General features: G+C 35.7%; 3 protein-coding genes and 2 long non-coding RNA genes across 7 annotated transcripts; 2 read left to right on the top strand and 3 right to left on the bottom strand.

The window, feature by feature from the left end:
- The first annotated feature begins 3564 nt into the window (after positions 1–3564).
- Positions 3565–5342, top strand: LOC111370666 (chaperonin-like RBCX protein 1, chloroplastic). Its single transcript, XM_022992486.1, has 6 exons — positions 3565–3761; positions 3853–3947; positions 4054–4171; positions 4265–4281; positions 4998–5060; positions 5141–5342. Exons 1-6 carry the CDS (start codon positions 3635–3637, stop codon positions 5207–5209), a joined length of 489 nt encoding a protein of 162 aa, XP_022848254.1. The 5' UTR covers positions 3565–3634; the 3' UTR covers positions 5210–5342.
- Positions 4498–4991, bottom strand: LOC111370667. The gene is made up of 2 exons (XR_002698475.1): positions 4671–4991; positions 4498–4590 (listed from the first exon to the last, which is right to left on the bottom strand). It is a non-coding gene; the product is annotated as an uncharacterized LOC111370667 (long non-coding RNA).
- A 66-nt stretch (positions 5343–5408) lies between the features above and the next one.
- On the bottom strand, positions 5409–12850 carry LOC111370665 (malonyl-CoA decarboxylase, mitochondrial). Its single transcript, XM_022992484.1, has 16 exons — positions 12718–12850; positions 12500–12582; positions 12102–12192; positions 11893–12019; positions 11636–11810; positions 10520–10664; positions 10337–10427; positions 9760–9818; positions 9609–9686; positions 8965–9048; positions 7743–7882; positions 6971–7099; positions 6742–6814; positions 6497–6582; positions 5642–5726; positions 5409–5512 (listed from the first exon to the last, which is right to left on the bottom strand). Exons 1-16 carry the CDS (start codon positions 12778–12780, stop codon positions 5486–5488), a joined length of 1536 nt encoding a protein of 511 aa, XP_022848252.1. The 5' UTR covers positions 12781–12850; the 3' UTR covers positions 5409–5485.
- Positions 12851–14226: 1376 nt separating this feature from the next.
- On the top strand, positions 14227–20934 carry LOC111370662 (O-fucosyltransferase 15-like). 2 transcript variants are annotated; one of them, XM_022992482.1, is made up of 10 exons: positions 14227–14896; positions 15731–15820; positions 15935–16034; positions 16115–16176; positions 16322–16410; positions 18854–18974; positions 19078–19221; positions 19368–19702; positions 20024–20264; positions 20421–20934. In XM_022992482.1, the coding sequence occupies exons 1-10, from the start codon at positions 14438–14440 to the stop codon at positions 20742–20744; spliced, it is 1965 nt and encodes a 654-aa protein (XP_022848250.1). In that variant the 5' UTR covers positions 14227–14437; the 3' UTR covers positions 20745–20934. The 2 variants fall into 2 exon arrangements, with proteins under 2 accessions (XP_022848250.1, XP_022848251.1); XM_022992483.1 differs by lacking the exon at positions 14227–14896 and adding an exon at positions 14928–15349.
- On the bottom strand, positions 20851–22136 carry LOC111370664. 2 transcript variants are annotated; one of them, XR_002698474.1, is made up of 3 exons: positions 22048–22136; positions 21448–21813; positions 20851–21383 (listed from the first exon to the last, which is right to left on the bottom strand). It is a non-coding gene; the product is annotated as an uncharacterized LOC111370664 (long non-coding RNA). The 2 variants fall into 2 exon arrangements; XR_002698473.1 differs by having other exon boundaries at positions 20851–21813.

The raw sequence follows: 22136 nt of genomic DNA, 5'->3' as shown, positions 1-22136 counted from the left end.
GATGTGGATAAATGCTTGTGAAGATATTGAGGACGATACTTTTGATGTTCTTAATTGGTGGAAAGTTAATGGAAACAAATATGGTACATTGTCAAAACTTGCAATCAGTGCCAAAGGAAGAATTCTTGATCCATTTTGTAGTTCTTTTGACTCCTAAGATGGTGGAAGTTTTGGTGTGTACAAAAAATTGGATTAAAGAGTCTACAAATATGGAGAAATTCTATATGGAAGATGTGGAGGAATATAATAAGTTAGATGAAGGTAATGTAGCTATTCCATGAATTATGTTAAATATGTATTTTATCAAATTTATTCCTCACTTAATCATTATTTTTTGTAGAGCTTTAGGAATCGGAGAAATCAAATGAAGGCTAAATCAATGTGATTAGTTCATTTCTAAATTTTTGAGGTAGATATGTATTCTAATGGCATAACTCCTTTTTAATGTAATATTTATCTTTTTCTCTGAGGATTTTTATTATTTTTATTGTAGGAATGGTGCTTAAAGTTTATGCGACAATTGGAAAGTCGTAAAATTTTACCTAACTATTTGTTTAATGAGAATTTTGATTTTGGATGATTGTAGTATTTTTATTTTCTTATTTATTGAGTTTAGATTACTGTAATATTTTTAATTGTTGGATAACTGTAATATTTAAATTTTCTTTTCATGCTTGATGACTATTTTGATTGTATTTAATTTCATTAGTATGTTTCTTATTAAATTAAGTTACCTTGTTTCGTTTAAATTTTTTACGATATCATGGCTTACGAAAATGACAAACTATCCTCAATTGAAAAAAAAAAAAAAAAATTAAGATTTTTCTGATTTTATTTTGGGCAAATGGGGATTCATTAGGCTATTTGAAAAAAAAATGTCGACCAATCAGAATCGAGTCGGGCCGAGTTGGGTCGTTCCTTATTACCAACCAGGTTGGGGCCTACCCTTACTTGTATCATTGATCACATAACCAACTCTGAATTATTACGTCAAATCAAAGATTGACACAAAATTTCATGTTAGGTGTAAAATGGCTCAAATTAGAAAATCTGTCGTAAAAAGGTCCGGTACAACCATTTTCGACAAGATTTTTATATTTAATGCATGTTTGGTAGTTATTCTTAAAAAAAAAAAATTAAATAGTATTGTATGAATATGTAGTTGAAAATGATTCTATAGAAAAAATGAATTTAAAAATAATGAAAATCAAACGGGGACTTATTATGTTGACAAAGTCAAGTATTTTAACAGTTATTGATTTGTTGTCCTAGTCTTTGTTTTCTGTCCTCCCATTCTCTTCGCATTATGCCCATATTAAATGTAACTAAAAATTAAATTTTAATATATTTTGGTAAAATTTGATAAAATATTTAATTGAACGGTTGCGTGTCACATTAAATATTACTCAGTAAAATTGTAGTTCAAATTTAATCCATAGATTGTTTTTCAAAGTTAATGATGGTAAAGCAATAAGACTCGTCTCCCCATGCAAAATGATTCCTTTAACGAAAATTTACTCACCTTTTGCCGGCAGAAAAACTATCCCGGATCCAGCACCAAAATCCGAGTCCGGATTGAATCTTTGCAGCAAATCAGCCGGAAGATCAGTCTCATTCACCACCGACGATAAGTTCTCCCCAGGACGAAGAGGGTACGTCGTGAACAGCCCATAATCTTTCGACACGTGCCTGTCACCACACGAACAGTTAATCGTCACGTTGATGAGAGCAAAATCGGGTATCTGAGTCGGTTCATAATTGTTGACCCGTTGGATCCAATACTGTGTAGTAAGGTTAGCAAACGCCAAACCGGCAACCTTAACATACGTATCGCCCACTTCCGTTTTATACTCGAACGTATGACCCAAAAAATCACCATTCAAACACTCACATGAAAATGGGACATTGATTCTCGTACCGCTCCGAATAGTATCTGGGCTTGAAACTTGAGGATTGAATAGGAGAATTTCAGGGATTTTTTGTTTGAAGATGTTGCTAATGTAAGTCAAATTTGATCCTTCCCAAATGTAATATGAAGCCAAGGCAAGGTCACATCCTTTTCTACACTTGGCTTCAACACTGAAAATCAACAAAAGAAGAAGAAAAAAAGTTGACTGTAAAATAAGTGTTTCTGGTTTTGATGAAATGCTCATTTTTTAGAGGAGAAAGAGAAGAAAATGGAATTGGCGATGATCAAATTATAAGATTCCATATGAAAACCTAAGCTGTTGAATGCATAATGCCAATATGCCATATTGTCTTGTTTCATAAACAGCCGTCTTTAATAATATTATTGTATATTGCATTACGTAACTATGGGGTCCGTCTGATAAAAATCTTAGCATATTTTAATAAAAATCGATGAAATTTCTAAGTAGAAATTGGTAAATATTGTGGATTCAGTTAAATGTATGATTAAAACTGATCTAATTAAAATGTTAATTACTGTCACCAAAAAAAGCTTATAATTATCTCTTGCCTTGTCATTCTTGCACTCTCACTCGAGGGGATTATCCTACCAAGTAACTACTTATCATTGACAGAGACGGATTTAGTGGGGTGGGTTGCAGCCCCCCGCACTCAGGCCCAAGAGTTTTGTTTTAAGGTATTTTTTGTTGTTTTTGGTAAAAAACTAATTTTTTATGTGTAAAATTTTTTTTTTTTGGCGTAGTAGTCCAATTTGAAATTTTGTAGTCCGGTCTTGAATTCAATCTTGAATCCGTCCCTGATTATTGAGGCATTTTCTTAGTGTAGTATTGGAATTGTTTATATATTTTCACTTAAGAAGAATTTTAAAAAAAGGAAAAGTATAATGCCTTGTAATCAAGAGAAGAACATTTGGAACATTTACATGGTACGACGGTGCCGAAAGCAACTGTGTCCTGCCCATTGCCAGGCCATTGTTTTAGAGTAATCTACCTGACCAAGATGGAAACCGCCCGGATTGGAGTTGGCTCTATGCCTATGGTCAATCATTTGCTCAAAAAGCTCAAGTTGATCGAGACAGTCACATATAATTAGCCCCTGTTCATGGTCATTATTTGGAAAAATAATAACAATAATGTTTTGAATCATGATTTTTAAGAGAATATGTAGTTAAAAAGTTTTTGATTTATATTCAGAATGTTTTATTGTGTGAATGTATGATTAAAATGAGTATATAAAAAAAGAATTTTCAAATAATGATCATCAAACGGATGACTATTTAAGTATGTTTTCAACACGATCCCTTATGTGTGGGTAAATGTTCGGTTTTTTCTCAATAAAAAGCCTTACATGGCCGGACATGCTGACAATTATTCAAATGAGTGATACTAAGACTTGGATTCAAGTATTTTGTTTAGCTCTAATATCACAATATCAGTTTCATCTAAAAGTTTCAAGTTAATAAAGATGAATTACGAGTATTCATTTGAAATTATGTCTTTAACGACTTTAATATAATTTCGACTTTTTTTCTTCATGAAATAAAGTTGGTTGTTATTATTAACAGTTTGAAGGATTTTTCTGAGATTTTAACAAGCAGAAGATATTTTCAAAAGGCGATTAGAGATATTTTCAATCTTGTGCTATTTCCTCCACACACAAATCAGATATTCAAACTCCAAAAAGTAACCAGAAGCAAGCATCATCCATGGAATCCTCCACACTTGTTCCAGTCTCCCAATTCTCCTTTCTCCCACCAAAACCCCATAACAGAACCAGAATGAAAAGAAGAAATTTTTTCACAACCATCCAATGTAACAAGATGTATGTCCCCGGTGAGTGCAATTAATCAAAATCCCATTTACCCATTCGAAAATTTACTATTTCTTCTCTCATGTACTTGGTACTAAACAAATCTGTTTACAGGATTTGGTGAAGCCTCTCCAGAAGCCAAGGCAGCAAAGCACCTGCACAACTTCTTCACGTACATTGCTGTTAGAATTGTCAATGCACAGCTAGAGGTTCCCCTTCTTTTTGTTTGTTTCATCCCGTCCCCCGGCCCACAAGAAATTCTTGGTTTATTTCTGTATTTGGATGAATTTTATCTTAAGTTGGTTGACAGAGCAGAGCTACAATCGTGAGGCACATGCAGAATTGATGGAGTTTCTTGAAAGACACTCTCTAAATGATGGGAATAAGTTTTGTGCTGATTTGATGCGAGAATCACCAAGGCATAAAACTTTAGGTGCATATCAACGACCTTAAATATCTCACTTTACATGCAAAATTAATTATATGTAGTTGCTAACACTTAGAATTTCCCTGGTTTGCTCTGCAGCTTTGCGCATATTAGAGGTCAGTATTTTTCTTGTAAAACCTGCCTAGACTTCTGCTTTTGCTTTTACTTCTTGTATAATAGCTTTTAAAGGAAGTTATAATTATTAAAGATCCACTTAACATGACTTTTACTTTTACTTTTACTTCTACTTCTACTAGAACTTTTGAAAGAGTGGGCAAAAAATTCATAAAACCGACTAAATCGATCAAATCAAACTGAGTCGACTACTGCAATTTTTTTTTTTCTTTTTTAGCTCTTTCCAGTATTCAAACTGATTAACCAAACCAAACCAACACAGCACAAATCATGCCCAGATTAGATATTACCTTAATTAAACAGATTAACCAAACCAAACCAAACCAAACCAAACCAACACAGCACAAATCATGACCAGACTAGATATTACCTTAATTTTTTATTGAAATTAACTTTCAAAAGAAATTCCTATTTCAGAAGAGAGTAATATTAGACCAGCTTCCTCCAAAAACTCTTTTAACCAGAAGAAACACATTCATAAAAATAACCAAACGGGTTCAAAAGCAATTTTTGAATTTCAAAAGTTCATTTAGGCTTTTCAAAAATATGCTAAACAAGCCCTAAAACATGTTCAAAAGCAACTTTTTAATTTCAGAAGTAACTTTTGACTATTATAAAACCCCACCAAACGAGCCCTAAATAAAAAATTGTTGTATTCATATTCTTTTCTAGTTCTAAATACATCTTCTCCATGAAGGTTCGATCTGCATATTGCAAGAATGATTTTGAATGGGACAACCTAAAGCGTTTGGCATCAAAGGTATAGTCAATATTACTTATTATTAGTTCCTCCTCTAACTTGCTGTTTAATTGACCAAGTATTTACTTGTATATTAACAGATGGTGGATGATCATAATACAAGACTTATGAGAGATTATGTCTTGGAAGTTAGTCACGAGGAAAGTTAAAAAGTGACAGAGATTCTTGTTTAGCAATTAATATTGCAGGACAATGTATATCTGTCCTAGCAGATAATGTACACGAAATGTTTTGATCAGAAATTATAAGGAAAAACTTTCAGTATGCTACCATTTTGTTGAAGCATATACACACTTTGTTCCACAAAAATAATAATAATTTGTACTTACAATACTATCTTGCAGAAACTGAACTCAATAAGAACACATTTATTGAAGCATATTCAAAAATAATAACATTGTACTTACAATACAATCTTGCAACATCTAATCCTTAGTTTCTTCATGATCCTCCTGTGGTTGCATCGACTTAAACTCAATAAGAGCACGTAAATTGTGTGCCTTGTGCACGTGGGAGTGGGAACGGAGAGTGATGCATCTTGTAATAAAAATATAGAGAAATTCTAGAAGACAATAAATTACCTCAAGGTAGATTCTGACATCAGGAGAAGCTTGAGTTTGCCCTTTACTAAAATATGACTGAACATTTTCCTCAATATTTTCCACCCTGCAATTTTCATTAAAGCAGTTTAGGCCAGTCAGACTTTAAACTTTACCCAAATTGCAATGATTACATGCTGTAAAACCTATAATCAAGTGATTATCAATTTCAAAAACTTCATGGGTCAATTATCATAGAAGTTTGATATAGAAAAGCAAGTCTGGAAGCATGGGCAGATTTAATGGTGGGTTGCAGAACCCACCGTTGCCCAGGTCCAAATGCACTAAAATTTTTTTTTTTTTTTTTTTTTTTTTTTAATCTTTAGCCCACTAATTTATATAATTTTAAGCCTACTTATTTGTATCAATAGATAATATCCATTATCCCATTTCTTCTTCCTATTCTTATTCACGACTTCACGTATAATCCCCTATTTCCAATTGAAATAATTCCCAAAAATAAAATCCCTAAATCTTTTCACCTTTGCCCCTGCCCGTAGCAGCCGAACCACCTACCACCGTCTCATCGTCAGCGACTCTGTCGACTTGGGTTAGGGATTTAGGGTAAGTAATTTATTAATTTTTCTCCAACTGGTAACTGTCCAACAAAACAAAACATTGGTATAGATAAAGAATATTAAGTGAGATTTTTCTTATTATATATAAATTTTATCATTAAATTTTTAAATTTTTTTGCCCCCTGTAGCATTAAGTCCTAGCTCCACCCCCGTCTGGAAGGCATCATGAGTTTAACGAGTTACAGTGTAGATACCCAATTTCTCTCTTAGGCAAGTTGGGAAATAATGTGAACTAAACAACAGTGTTCCATAGTCTTACCTGTAGATGTAGTTGACCATTATTCCTGCACTCTGCTTAAGGCCTTTATCTGATCGATCAGCCATCCAATTTAGTCTTCCAACCATCTGTAAAAATACGATAACAAATTTTGATTAATAATAATCATAATGCTAACACTTGTGAATTTGTTGAAATAGACATGCTGACAGGAATTAGGATTGAACAAAATATAACCGGCAAAAAGGAAGCAGAAGCTATTATGCTTATTATAATTGCTTACACACCGCTCCATTTTGCAAATGAAAATTTGCAACAGAGTCTAGAGCCTTGCCTCTTTTCTTCTCTTGAAGAAGGTACCTGTAGACGGAGTGGAAGCCAATGATGCAGAAAGCATACATCATTAAAGCAGCGGTACAGAAATAGATATACGACTGCACGTCCATATTTTTCAGTTTTTTGCATTATTGGTGCACGACTGATCAAACCTCCTAGGCTATACGTTCAAGAACATACCTGGCACATAGTCGCATTAAGGGGGTATTCAGCACAGACATCAACTGGGCTGAATTGGTCCACTCATATTTGGGCGACGCTAACAACTTGCACATTACTTCCATCCCATTTTTCCCGGTTGCTAATTCTCTGTCATAGACAAATTAACTAGAAGATGTCATTACATTTAAGCAGATGGTGAAGATAAAGTTTTTGTTTTCCGACTCATCAAAAGCGACGATGATCCTCGGTAATTCAGGAATGACAAATAAATAGAAATGAAATTCCTTAAAGATATATAATTTGATTTCAGACCATGGAGAGAGAGAATGAGAGACTCGTTTAGCTATGGTTCAATGTAAGCATAGGGGAAAAGGATCACTTTCTGTATGCTGTCAAGCTCTTAAACAAAAAACATATGGAGAAAGATGTTAGGTATCATCAGCACATATAAAGTGACACTATCGGATGCAAGAATGACATAGTTGAAATATATAAACTTTGAAGGTCTGTGAAGAGAGAATGAGGGACTCATTTATCCTCCAAATCCTGTCAATGATGACAGCCCGATAGAGAGTAAATGACTGCCTTGGGTACATTAGAAACAGAAAGCAATAAAATCACTTAACTCCTTTGAGCTACCTCAGAATTAATGAAAGGAAGGGTTTAAACTTCCATGCATAGTCATGCTCTGCCCATCCCCTGCCCCGCCCCACCCTGCCCCCAAAAGAACCAGAAACATGGAGAAATCTAAACATATCATCAGCAAGAAATTGTCAAAATGTGTGCTTACCCAGCTGCATCAATGAGTGCACTTTCTTCCTCTGGTTTCAGCAAGTGTTCGTTGAAAGTGGAATCAGATCTCTCAGCAGATGCCAACTTTGACAAAAGCCATGACATGTAACCTGGTATAGGACTAAGCGTTGCAAATGTCTGCAGGGGAGAAAGATTTTGCAAATTGTAATTAGCAGAAACAAAACTCAATATCTCTGGTGAACCAAAAAGTCAGTTAGGTCAACTTGCACACATGGGGCGCAAAGAGATTGTTCCTTGTCTTGATGTGATCCTACTCATCATTACCTTCCAAAAAGAAGGTAATCTTTAATGATCGGCTTAACAGGGACGGCGCTAGGAAGAATGAAAGAAGGAAGGCCAGCAACTAGATAATTGCTGGCATTACAGCGAGCAAAACTGATAGTACCGAAAGTTCATACTCACAATCATTGCGTTTTGACAGCATACAAAAATCGTGTCACAGACTATTAATTAATTGGCAAGGTGGGTGGTGAAAATGGCCTAGCAAAATGTGAACAACAAAAACTAGCATATAACATTGTAATGCCATAAATCTCAAACTCCAATGCATACGAATAAACTATTTGCAGTTTTCATGTATAATTCAAATCAGGAAAAGTTGAATTTGTGGAAGCAATGTCATATTCCCCTCTAAGAAATTCAAGTTACAAGTTTAAAAATGAAAAGCAGCAACCCTAATGGGAAGTGCTCAAGAAAATTATCGAGTGTAAGTATCAATTATAGTTTTTCATCAAACATAGTAAATGTACCTTTTTTAGTTACGAATAAAAAGCGGGAGTGAGTTGGTGGTATTCCTATTCATGTGGTGTAAGTACCAGCATCTGATTCATATCAAATCGTGGACAAAGGCTTTCCCCAGTCCAACATGGTGGATTGGACTTTTCAGCTTTGGTGGTCGGGTTATCCAGTTTTTATCACCCATGAGGAAGAACAAATAGTACAAAATGCATAACTCTACTTTATATCTTTAAATCAAGGTGTACGTGAGTATTGGCATACTGTTTTACTAGTTTCATGGCCAGTTTCAGCATGCTTTGGTTCAATATTCATAGTGATTAGAGACTACATAATTAGCATGAAATCCTACTTGGATAAAGAACTGGTGTAATTGAGTTAAATCTTAAACTTCTATCTTACATTTGAGTGTTTGGATTAAAGACCTTCAAAAATTAAACAAAGTCTAATCATATAAAACTTACGGATATACTTGGCATGTCTTTCCTCACAACATCAATCACACGTTTAATGAGGAACTTTCCCAGGTTGATGCCAGATAAGCCAGGCTGCACATGAGAGAGAACAACAATCACTTAAACAGGAAGTTAAATGGTAAATGATATAACCATGAAGACAATAGTACTATGCTGTAGTGATGCAAACCTTGGAAGAGAACAAAAGAAATGCATTATCAAAATTCAAAATCTTTCAGAATAAAGTATATCTTAAAATTAACAGAGAGAATCAGCAAGGTTGACTCCAACTAAAATAAAGGAACAAAAATATTTACTCTAAAGGGGAACCACTCGGTCATTGGTCAGTTATTTTATTTTATTTTTTTCAAGACATAATTCCCAACTGAAGTAAAGGGAAAATGAGTAAAAAGGATGTGCTCCCATCATTGAATAGTTAAACCAGAAAAATCTCGTTTGTTAGAATAAGCATAAAAAAACTGACACTATGATTTTGAAAATATGATACCAAAATAAGCTCTTAAGTTGACAAATTAAAATTTAAATATATATAGAAATGATACCAAAATAAGCTCTTCAGTTGACAAATTAAAATTTAAACATGTAAAAAAGTTTAAAATTAATAAATCTTCAAAGCATCATTTCGCACTTACTTGAGTCGATGATATAGAGTAAAAGAGTGCGCATGTTGCCTCACATTCAGGTATTGGGGGATCGTCCCATAAAACTTCCTGAAATAAGTTTTTCATTATAATTGTTACCTTGATACTCTAACTTCATAATATTGTGTAGAAAGCAATCTACCTGTATTGTCTGGGCCACAGTCTTCATGAGAGCAACTTCAATAAATATCAACGGTTCGCCTGAAGACAAATAAATCATTTTATTGCATAACTATCAAATGCTGTGGTTGTACAATGCAACCCAGTGATACACAATTAAAATATTTCACGTGATGTGAATTATATGTAAAATTTCTCTAATTTTACATGAAGTGCATTGTACATACAACTTCCATAATTTACTCAGTGCAATGGTGATAAATGACGAAATATGCAGATTTTGAGCAGAGGAAGGTGGTCGAAACCATGAGTAACTTCCATCTTCAGTTGGAATTTCATGCTCTTCTCATGACCATATTGAAATGATCAGCAAACAGACAATGAGGCTTCACACAGTCAGTCAAAATTTTGGTACATTGTCTTAACTCGTGCTAAACAAACTATTAAAGGTCCATGTTGATATTTGTTATTGGGCCTCTGTTGCAACTATTGATTGTATTCAAGAGAATGGTAGCATGTATTTTTCAGAGAGTATGGTGGCAGGAATTGACCAACAGTACCTTAATTTTTCTCTAGAATAGACAATAAAGAATGCTAACCTGGGATAGCCGGATGTAAATATCCAAAACAACGACGACCTACACCTAGCCTTCGCTTCAGATCTAAAAGATTGCTGATTGGATGCACTGCCTGTGGAATGCCAATGATAAAATTACTCATGTCAGATTGGGCAACATAAGGAATGACTATATCATTGATGTGATGAGAGCCAAGAAAGAGACCTCATACGCTACAATCTTCTCCAACAAAGACGCAGGATCATCCCAAGTTATGAGATGAAGCTGGAGGTTTGCAGGACTGAGCCATGTGATAAGTTTTTCTTTCAAGTATGAGTCAAGTGCCCTTAGAGCAGCAATATTTTCCTCTCTGCATTTGAAAAAAAAAAATAATAATAATAACGTTGTCAAGAAAATCTGAAATGTATTGAAGAACAGAATGATATAAAACAGTTCACTAGATCAACACTGAAATGGACATACATGTCATATTTAGATGGACAATTTCAGTATTAGATACAGCACCTCAAAAGATGCTGCCAATTTCATCAAGGGGTAAACTCAAGCTAAAATGTATAATATATCTGATCATCCATAAAATCGAGTTACACCAATTCGACTGGACATCAAATATGTAAATCATACACAATAAAGATGTAAACAATGGAGAAAATGAAAGAAACAAAAGTTGTGGTTTGGTTGGGATATCAAAGTCCATTGGAGAGGAAAAAATGTATTCAAGAGACAATAAACATAATAACAGAGAAAGAACTCTGAAATCTCAAAACCTCGAATTTTAACCACAGCTAACTCAAAATATAACCACAAAGTACAATCTGAACATTTTATAATTACAAAAAACCCTATAGTCCAGGTTCTGAAATCCGAACAATTGGTCAAATTGAGTAGGCAATGAAGTGGGTATAGTGTGTAAAAAAGTTACATGCCCATTGCTGATGGTCTCAGCCTAATTTGTTCAAGACATACTTAAAAAGAATAAGGTTCTAGGTATAAAGTCTTTAGCCCCAAGAGAGGAAAAAAACTGCCAAATTCAAAAGCAAGAGATTTGAATATACAAGTCTATTTCTTTCAGTTTTTTTGTCTATACGTGTATTTTTAGCATTCATGCATCAAGTGAAATTTATGAAGAAACAAGGAAAATAAAAAAATTTATATCCAAAACATGACTCGAGAAAAGATAGTATGTCTGCTCCCACAATGGTCCTGCTCAAAGAGAACTTCATACTTCTCATCAATCCATTTATTTATAGCTCTCATAAATTAAGTGAAATACATATTTGAGATGAGAAAAATCACAAATTTTGTTGTGCATAACCTTACTCGAGAAAAGATAGTATGTCTGCTCGCATAATGGACAAGAATCTCAGTCCTCCAGGGTGTGTGTTCAGCCGTTCAAATAGAACTTCATACATTGGCTTGAGAGAGTGTCTCAAATTTCGCTCAATCCTATAGAAAGCAGAAAATGATCCTTCCTCTTCATGCCCACTGTCTACAGCTTTATTACCAAGCAACCAGCCTTCAATCCCACATCATTTTTCATGGAAAAATTGATCAAAAGAAAGATTAGCACAACTTACCACTAGGAAGCTCAAGACCGAGATACTGCTTCATTAGTTCACGAACTTGTTCCCGACTAAGATCATATTCTCTGGCTAGTGTTACAAGTAATTTCCGACGGCTTTCAATAGGAAGGACAAAATAACCCTACATTACTGGTGCGTGGTCAATGCAATACTATTTACCAATAAATTGTCGTTTTGGCATACATGGGAACTAAGAAATTCACCTCAGAGAAATCATTGAGAGCAGCATCTAGAATCTCTGTCTTGTTCATGGATATAGCAGAGTGCATAGACTCTCGTACTTGATCATAGTTTCTGAAAATCCCCAAATAAGTTTAATATTTACCTTTACATCCAACATGAAATAGTTTCTTATTTCATACTAAGAACAAACTCGGAAAAACTGTAAATTCAAAAACGTTCTGCTCCTATATATACTACATAAATATGGCATGATCCACATAAAAACTGTTTCTTACTGTATTTCAATTTTCCTTTTCCTAAGTCAAACCCCATCAAATATTTTTCCGAGAGAAACATACTGCATAATATTTCTAATTCAAGAAAGATTATTGGTTAACTAAAAATAAAATCTTTAATACTTTACAGAGTAATTGTGTACCTGCGGGTAATGGAGAATGCATTCTGAGAAGATGAAACATTGTTACTTTCCGGTGGAGGAAATTGCATTTGATTGATTCTATTCTGTAGAGTAGATAATAAAAACTCACCTAACGAAATTATGCATAACTAACATGGGCATAATCAAGAACAGAGATTATGCTAATTAATTAGAGAGACTTCTAATGCGATCAAATATAAGTCAAAATAAAGACTTACAGATGCAGGGGAAAGGGGTCTCATTTTGGTTCGCATCAAAATTGCAAGACCCTTCTTGTTCATTTCTGACCATAAAATAAATTATATGGGCATTGGGCTTTTCACTTTTTAGCAACCCATTGTACGAACGGTTACTTTATGTGTTAATTTGGTTGCATTTGCCGCAATTCTCGAACGAATTATTCCGCTAAGTACTGGAAAAAGCAAAAAGAATTTGTACAGGTGCTACGTGGCTGCTTTTTTATTTTTTATTTTTATTTTTTGTGTTTTGTCATCTTTAAATGATAATCTGTCAAGTCTTTATCTTGATGATATATGTGAAAGCATTGTTGTGGAACAGGAACCTCGTCACTGTTGGTACTGGTGCAAGGTTCCGATGTAGCTCAGGTGTCCCCAAGAATTGGGTCAATTGGATTTTGGTCACTTGGATTTCATAAATTTGCATATACTCTCCTACATTTCGAGCTAGCTAAACATCTTTGTCTGGAAAGAATTATCGGTCAGTGAGATTATCGGAGTCTTTCTTGGAGGAAATAGGACCATCCCCAACCTTTGGGATCTTAGCACTTTGATTCCTAATTTTTTTTTTTTTTTGGCACACGCATTCTCAAGTTTGTTATATTAGACGATCAGTTGATTCAATTGTGTTGTTATTTCAAAGGGAGGTACGGCTTGATGTGCAATGATTGGAACTTGTTGTCCTAAGCTATTGGAATGCTTCTCAAGTTATCAACAATGGTTAAAGAAAGCAAGAATTAGATAAACTTATTACAAGAGGAGCTTACTGAATTGTCAAAAGTGCTACTTGATTTGAGAGTATAAAGATTGCGTCGTTCACCTTGGCTTTTGATAACGAGTTTTTACATACAGCAATTAGCACTACCAAAAAATTTAACTGAGAGGAGTGAGGTCAATCAAAAATCCAAGATAATAACCGCCAAGACGAATCACCGTCAATGCTTCTTGAAGCTGTGAATGAAATAAATGAGAGAAAATATAAGCGTTTTCAACCTAGTATCCTAATTATGAATAGGTTAGATTCGTTAACCGATAAGAATTAGGATGAGTAATAGTAAAAGTTTATTAGGACTCACTCACTGAATAACTTCTCGAGGAACCAACCAATCCTCAATCATCCCATGGTTGGTACGATGACTTGGGCAGCGAAAATATATAATCCTTTTAATCAAAATTTGATGATTGAACATATACATCGATCGGTCCTCTCATGCATATCGTAGGTGACGTGTTATATGTCCAAGACACCACGCTAGCCTTAATGGGTCTCCAGTTGACGCCCTCAACCTTTTTATGTGTGTTAGTTATCAACTTTTCATCCATACACATTAGATCAATTTTTATCAAAGTTCGCTAAATATTTTTTTGAAAACTTTATTAAACAATCCCTTAATTCGTTTTTGTGCTCTGAAATTTGTTCGACTATTCAATGAAAAACAATTAATCACCCACTTTTTAGGTCTCGAATGATATTTATCTCACAAGGGGTAAGATTTTTAAAAGAAAAATGTATTCAACATTTTCTTACAACAAATGGGATCTCCAGATTTAGCATTTAACAACATTTCTGACCCCCTGGAATCTCTCATTCCGTTCATCAAATTCATTCAACGCCGCTTCTCCTCCCGATGATTCCGCTTTCCTTGTCCTAATAACAAGACAAACTGTATCCATTAAATATCGTTGAACAGTCCAGAATAAAATGTCCGAGAGCCACTCCAATTTCTTAGAAATCATGAAAGTTGATAATACATCCAAAGAAGACGATGAAGAACACCCGCCAGACTCCGGGGTCCCGGCACGGGTGGACAAAAATCTGAGGAGATCGACTAGCCCTTCTCGACATAGCCCATCTTCGCCCAGAAATTCGTCCGGGACGGGACGTCCGATCCGTTTCTCTCACGGATCCGGGAAGCATGTTTCCTCAACGTCGTTGTTGAATGGATGGCTCAGTGGCTTGTTGTTTGATCCAAGAAGAACGAGCAGAGGTAAAAGAAAGGCATGGTATAAGAAAAAAGTGACAATAGGATTGGCTTTATTTATAGGGGTGTTTTTCTTGATAAACTGGTTGATGCTATCTTCTATTCAAGACTCGGGTCGAAGCAGAGGCGGCATTAAGTTCAGGTTCTTGAAAGCTAATTCTTCCACTGTTTCCATCCGGGTATGTTAAGAATTTTTTCCCTCTTCTCCGGATCATCTTATTTTATTGGTTGAAATAGTTATATGGGTTTAAGAGAAGATAACGAATGGTTAATCCTGGAAGCGGGCTTTAAGAGAAAAATAAGAGTTTCGATTTTGAAAGAGATCAAAAAACAATTTTGTATGGCTATTGGATAATTGGACAACTGATGCTTAGCTATTGGATAATTGGACAACTGATGCTTAGTCACATAGGAGTATTTAAATATTAGTTGCAAATCTGGAAGGAACATTATTGCTTATTATCCATATGAAGGGGTTGTAAATTGTGAAATCCCGTGAAATTCAAACTATGAGTTAAATAGTTCATGAACGAATTACGACCTGCCTGGGCGCAGTGCATCTCGATTTAGCTAAAGTTCGTAGTAACAACTTGAGATTGTACTCAGGCGGAAGGAGAAGGAAATTCATGGGGGTAAGTTTGAATAATCTTTTGACAGGCTAGGACCAAAATTGATTCATCCAGATACTAAAACATGTGTTTGTTATCTAGACAACAGTGTGATTAATCTGAATCTTATACTCCAGATTTAGATGGTTGGAAACAATGCATTAATTCATCCCCTTGATTTATCAAGCGTGAGAAATGTCGAGAAGTCATTCCCTTATTTAGTTAACCCTTCTTATCACTTATTCTGGACTTGGAACATTGTCACTTTGTCACTTATGCAAAGCATCTTTTGAGAATGTTTGCTAAGTTCAAGGGAGAAAGGAAGTGGCTTGTTTTATATTTCTTACCATTTTTAAGAAAACGTGCAAAAGAACTCACCAAGACAATTCTTCATTATTGATGTAGGAAGAACTGCAAAAGCTTGGTAGAGGAAAGAAACCCCGAAAAACTATTTATGCAAGGCTGTTGGCTAAGGCTGCTCATGCATTGGCTGAGGTGTGCTTAAATTTAGAAATGTAGTTTTTGTTATTTCTGGTTTGTTGAGAACTAAATCAGTTTTGGAAATATTTGTGCTATTTGATTTCTTAATTTGATCCTAATGTACTTCAGGGACAGAATAAGCGTGAGCCAAAAGACTTGTGGATGGAACCCTACACGCGTGCCTCTTCCTGGACACCTTGTGCCCATATGCGTGACGGGGAACCTAATGGTCTTTCTCTTTCTCTTTCTCTTTATATGTGTGCCCATTTGTGCTTGAATGCATCAAGTCTTGACTCAATCCATTTTTAGAGGGCAAAAATGGTTACATAATGGTCACTGCAAATGGTGGAATAAATCAGCAGCGAGTTGCTGTAAGTTGTGTCAATGCTTAAATTCCTGCTCATTTTTCACACTTTTCCAATCTTTATGGTATAATTAACTTCTTCCTTCGGAGTTTTTTGTCTCACCTTAAACCATAATCTATCTGCTAACATATCATTTTGCCGCTGACAACAGGTATGCAATGCTGTTGCTGTGGCCAGATTACTTAATGCAACACTTGTTCTTCCCAAATTTATGTACAGCACTGTTTGGACAGATACTAGGTGAAAGACTACTTCATTTGATACAAAATTGTGGTTTCAGGGTTTTCTTGTTGTTTTCATTTATTGCATACTCTTAATTCTTCACATCAGATTGAAATAAATTTTATTTTACAATCTTTTGAAGAGCATCTACATATGCTAATGAAATTGTGGAAATGCTTGCCCGCTTAAAATTGCTTATGGTCAATATGATCTTGATAGTTTACTTAATCTCTTCCTCCATTGTGATTCATCTAGGTGTAATACAGATGTAAACTTCGGAAAATATTGCACAAATCCCCTTAATACACTAAATTTGATGTGTGCTTTTCTGGTAGGTTTCAATTAATATTTTGAGCCCAACTGACCCCTCCAATCATGGAATAATCATTACCAGAAAATTGTTTCCACGGAGTATCTACTGTTGAACTCTGGGAGATGGAGAATAAGGTTAAGGCTGGGGTAGTGTTGCAACTTGATAGGGCCAGGAGGATGGACACTTCAAGGTGGTGGCAAGAGTTTGTACTAGGTGGGGTGTTGGAGTAAGTTTGAGAGTGGGGATAATAACATGGTTTAATGGATTTAGGGTGCTATAGGGTGGTCTGGGAAGAAAGAGGAAGTTACTAAGAGGGTGAGAGATGGGATATTGACGATGGGTGGTGGCTTAGTGATATTAAGGAAAGGGAATTTTGGGGATGGTCCTGATAGGCAGTGACTAGCTAGGGTTTGTGGGTGAGGGGAGCTTGGATAGAGACGGATTGCATGGTGGGGGGGTTTTGCTAGGGAATATTGTATAGAACAGTCTTACTCGGGGAGTGTTCAATAATTCTGAATACCCAATAAGATTGAATAGAAACAACAAGTTTAGTCTTATTCTAAATAAATTCGGGGTTTCAGCTACATGAATACGTTTCCAGGACTTTGTTCTGTCCAGTGCTATATCTACTGAAGGTTCAATATAAAAATTCCTCTTTTGCAACTGTTCTAGCATCATGTTGGATTTGGTCTACTCTTCAGCTATAATGCTCAAATAAGATTTCCATGTTCTAGTGGTAGAAAGCTTCAAGCGGATGGGGGAAAAAAAAAAAAACCATGTTCCTATTGTCTAAGTCATGAATCTTTTAGTTATCCTCAATTATTGACATATATCATCATTTCTAATTTATTCATTCTTGTATGAACTCACATGTCTTAACTAGGAGGTTAAAGTGGTTAGGCCATTTAAGCCCATAATGGCCTATCCTAGACGTCATATAGGCACAATCCAAGAAAAATGACAGGCCTTGCAGGGCCAATATTCCGAAATGCCCTTGGCATTTTTCTAAAACATAATTTTATTTTTTATTTTTATAAAATCTTAATGAAAAGCTTCTCTTAATATTTGTGAAACTTGCATAGATCTTTTTTTAATCGGCCTATGTGCTAGTCTACCTATATGTTGGGATGAGAGGTATGTGTCATGGGACTCTATATTGTGGGGATGGCACGTTTGACACTTTAGTATAGCAACTTCCTTTATACCAGATCTGTCTACTCTTTTCTTTACCTATGTACAAAAGTTTATAAGTACCTCTCTAATTCTTTGCCTTCTCTCCAACTCCTTTCACCTCCTGTATGCAAATGGCATTGACTTTCCTCCTACACATTACATCTATTACTTAAAGATTTTTATTAGTTAAAGATTTTAATGTAAGTGCCTCTACACTCCAATTTCCCACCCATGCCATACTAACTTCTTAACTTTGTCAACTGAAACGTACGTCTCAACATATTCGGATGTCAATATGCCGCTTTACTTATGGCTATGCCCTAAGTAACCCTTACGTACGTCTCAACATATTCGGATGTCAATATGCCGCTTTACTTATGGCTATGCCCTAAGTAACCCTTGCTCCCTTTATAATACACTTAGGGTCTAATGCAACATGTTGCTAGTGGGGGAGGCACTAATAGAATGGTTAGTAGGATTTGTTGATAGGTGCAACAAAGATCATACTGGTTATCAACCTGCCAACACGCTATACATGTACAGAGCAGAGAAAAACAATAACGTTTAAGACTCAAGGTGAAGTACTTAGCAAAGTCTTTAGTGTGCCAGACCATGAACAAGTAATATTTTACAGCTACTCCCCTTGTTCTATGGTCAACCTGGGAGCATGTGATTCTGGATTTTTTGGTAGCTTACCAATGTATCAAGGAGGATTTTATGCTGAAGTATCGGTGCTGAAAGAGAGGAAAGAAGATTGATATGGCTGAGAAGTGGGGAGAAATAAAATGAATCTCATACTTTTCTAACCATTTCAGAACAACCTTTATGATTATATGTCTAACTTGAAAATTTTGTAACAAATTCCGCAATGGTGTTTTATATCTTCATTAAATACTTGTCACTGTATATGTGATCTTTAATATAGAACATGTTCTTTAAGTGGAAGGTTAACAGTCAAATTGTATATTTTCTTAGTCAGTTCGACGATATTTATCAGGAGGAGCATTTCATCAACTACTTGAAGCCTGATATTCGCATAGTCAAGGAACTTCCTAAGGAATTACAGTCATTAGATCTAGAGGCAATTGGTAGTGTGGTGAGATCCTTGTCTCGCTCTATTCTAGATAATAGCTTCTGATGTAAAATCTGCTCGGTGATGTACTGTAATCGTCTAATTAATCTCTGCACTCGTATTTCAGGTTACAGATGTTGATGTTGTGAAAGAGGCTAAGCCAAGTTTTTACTTGAAACACATCCTTCCCATTTTACATCTGAACAGGGTCGTTCATTTTGTTGGATTTGGGAACCGATTGGCATCTGATCCAGTACCTTTTCATTTGCAGGTATTTATAGCCCTTTTTGACATATCAGTTAATGCCAGCTATGAGAATGACTTCATTTTGAATCCATCAAACTTCTCATTGTTTTTAGTTCATTTCCCTTGATGTTTTTCTCGGCATTGCTTCCTAATTAAAAAAACTTCATCTAGAGACTTCGATGCAGATGCAATTTTCATGCACTGAAATTTGTTCCCAAAATTCAAGAAGCTGGTGCTTTACTCATCCAAAGGATGCGTCAAAATGATACAGGGTTGGGGCATTTGGACCATTATCTTGTTGGCCCATTTGCAAAATCAGAGGTGAAAGGTCAAAAAGACCGTGCTGCTAAGAAATCCAGATACCTAGCATTACATCTAAGGTTTGAAATTGACATGGTGGCTCATTCTTTGTGTGAATATGGTGGAGGTGAAGAAGAAAGACGGGAATTGGAGGCTTATCGTGAAATCCATTTTCCTGCATTAATGGAGCTAAAGAAGATGAAAAAGTATGAATCTACAGTATCTTCAGGATTTTCATAGGCATTTTTAAAACTTTGTGCTAACTTGGGCTTGAATTTGTTGTATATTTCTTTGTTGTTACTTGGGTATAATTGAACCTGAGGGACAGAAATGCATTTTGGAATGTGTACATTTCTTCCATTTCTAAAGTTTTTGTGGCATAATTTTCCAAGATCCAATTAACACAATGGTATAGGACGACAGATATTAGCAAATTTAATCTTGTTGATTAGGATTGCATTGCTGTAGTGAAATGATTATTTTGTCTGTCATTGTTCTTCACTTTTTAATCAATGAAAATTTTGTAGGTTGCCTTCCCCAGCAGAACTAAGATCTGATGGACTGTGTCCATTGATGCCCGAAGAGACCGTTCTTATGCTAGCTGCCCTTGGTTTCCATCGAAAGAGCCATATTTTCCTAGCTGGTGCTCATATTTATGGAGGAAAGTCAAGATTGGCTGCCTTAACTACCTTGTTTCCTAATTTAGTCACCAAAGAGAACTTGCTCTCTCCAACTGAAATTCAACCATTCGCAAATTTCTCATCTCAGGTAAACTATGCCATTATCTCTTCATTGAAGATCGCAGCAATATTTTGCTGTCGTATCATGTTGACAAGTTCGTAATCAGAACATATTACTAGCTGATTCTGAATAGTGGCACGAGTGGTTTGGTGAATGATTTTATAAGCCAAATTCTTATTGCAGCTGGCGGCGTTGGACTTCATAGTCTGCACGGCTGCTGATATATTTGCCATGACAGACTCGGGAAGTCAATTTTCTTCCTTGGTAGCTGGTTATCGAATCTATTATGGTGGGGGAAGAATGCCAACAATACGGCCAAACAAACGCCGACTATCTGATATTTTCGTGAAAAACAATACAATAGAGTGGAAAGTGTTTGAGCAGAGAGTGAGGAAGGCCGTGAGACAAAACAAACGAGTATTTTCACGTCCGGTTGGAAGGAGTGTATACAGATATCCACGGTGTTCGGCTTGTATGTGTAATATGGAAGAATTCTTGCAGGGATAGAGTCTAATCTATATTTATAGCACTTGTGATCGTAGATTTAGTCATTGCATTCTATTCAATCTCCAATTATACGTAACATACATTCGTTTATTCTTGATTTTCCTCCTTGACATGTTAAAGGGTCCTTTTAACTTTCACTGATTGAATTAACATATAATTAGAATTTCATGCGCCACTGAATTTTTCCTTAGCTTTTTAAGTTGCAAATCTACAGTGTATTTCTATACTGTTAACACTTTCCATGATTTCACTGAACCATTGGTGTCAACTAGGCCGGGTCCAGTTTTGTGGTATTTCCTCACAATGTGATTTAGACTCCCTGTCAGAACAATTCCACTGAAACTGAAGTTATCAAGTACTTGTATTACAGTTAGTAATCTCCAAATTCTGGTTTCCTTCTGGAGCAATAGTACTGCAGTGGATTTACTGTAACACTCACTCCCTTTGGTTGGAGCACTGCACATGGATAAGTCTTGAAATCCTGTGTACAAATCGTGAGCCAGATAGCACAGATATTGTTACCAAGGGCAGGTTCAGGTCAGTCGGGTTGCTAAAAGTTGACATGATCCTCCCGTGACAGTTCTGATTTTTGCTGGATCAGAGCTTGAAAGTGAGCACAAGAAACTCAGTCTTTGTATCCTGCATCGTAAGTGAATTAGACCTCCTACGGCGATCAAAGCATGGAAAGGTTATAGGACTTTACCTGAAGAAAAGATGAGTCCTGGAACCGAGGCACAGATGGGATCAACAAGGCCAGAAAAGGGGCGGCAGGATATAAACTGTAGGAGGCAAATCCCACAGCTATGTTCGGATTTTACGCGGAATTCTCCTTGTTTCCCCCTTTCATTTATACGAAATAACTCCCAGTAACAATGTTAGGATTCTTTCATTTAAGTGATAAATGATGTTATTGGTCAAGTCAGCCCAGTGAATAATCTCCGAGTTTTAAGATTACAACGGATTAAGTACTAGACCGTGCATTGGAGCCATTCCACTGGCTCGACCATAGAAGAAACCGTCCACCACAACAGGAACTCCATAATTTCCAGCAGAAAGTGAAGCCACATGACTGCAAAATGAAAATTTTCAATAATAAAGCAGCTAAATTTAGAACAGAAGCATTACTATATGAGCCTAGAAAAATTTTCAGCCCATTGGCTTGAGAGCACAATCAAAGTTATTAAAAACATGTTTGGTACAAAATACTGAACAACACTACACTGACTACATAACTTCTTAATCACATCTAGTATTGCCTAGTCCACTCCACGTAAAATATAAAAGGAAGCAAGATCAGCTTTACCAGCCATGTGTCACGGGCCTAGTTTCGTTACACCCGAACAAACTAGAGCCGTGCGGCCTTAACGCTCTACAATTCCCGCACCTCACGAG

Source organism: Olea europaea, chromosome 21 (assembly GCF_002742605.1).
Source record: "Olea europaea var. sylvestris chromosome 21, O_europaea_v1, whole genome shotgun sequence".
Classification (NCBI taxonomy): Eukaryota; Viridiplantae; Streptophyta; class Magnoliopsida; order Lamiales; family Oleaceae; genus Olea; species Olea europaea.
Note: the sequence above shows the minus strand (reverse complement) of the source record. Positions and strands in the feature narration are given on the sequence as shown.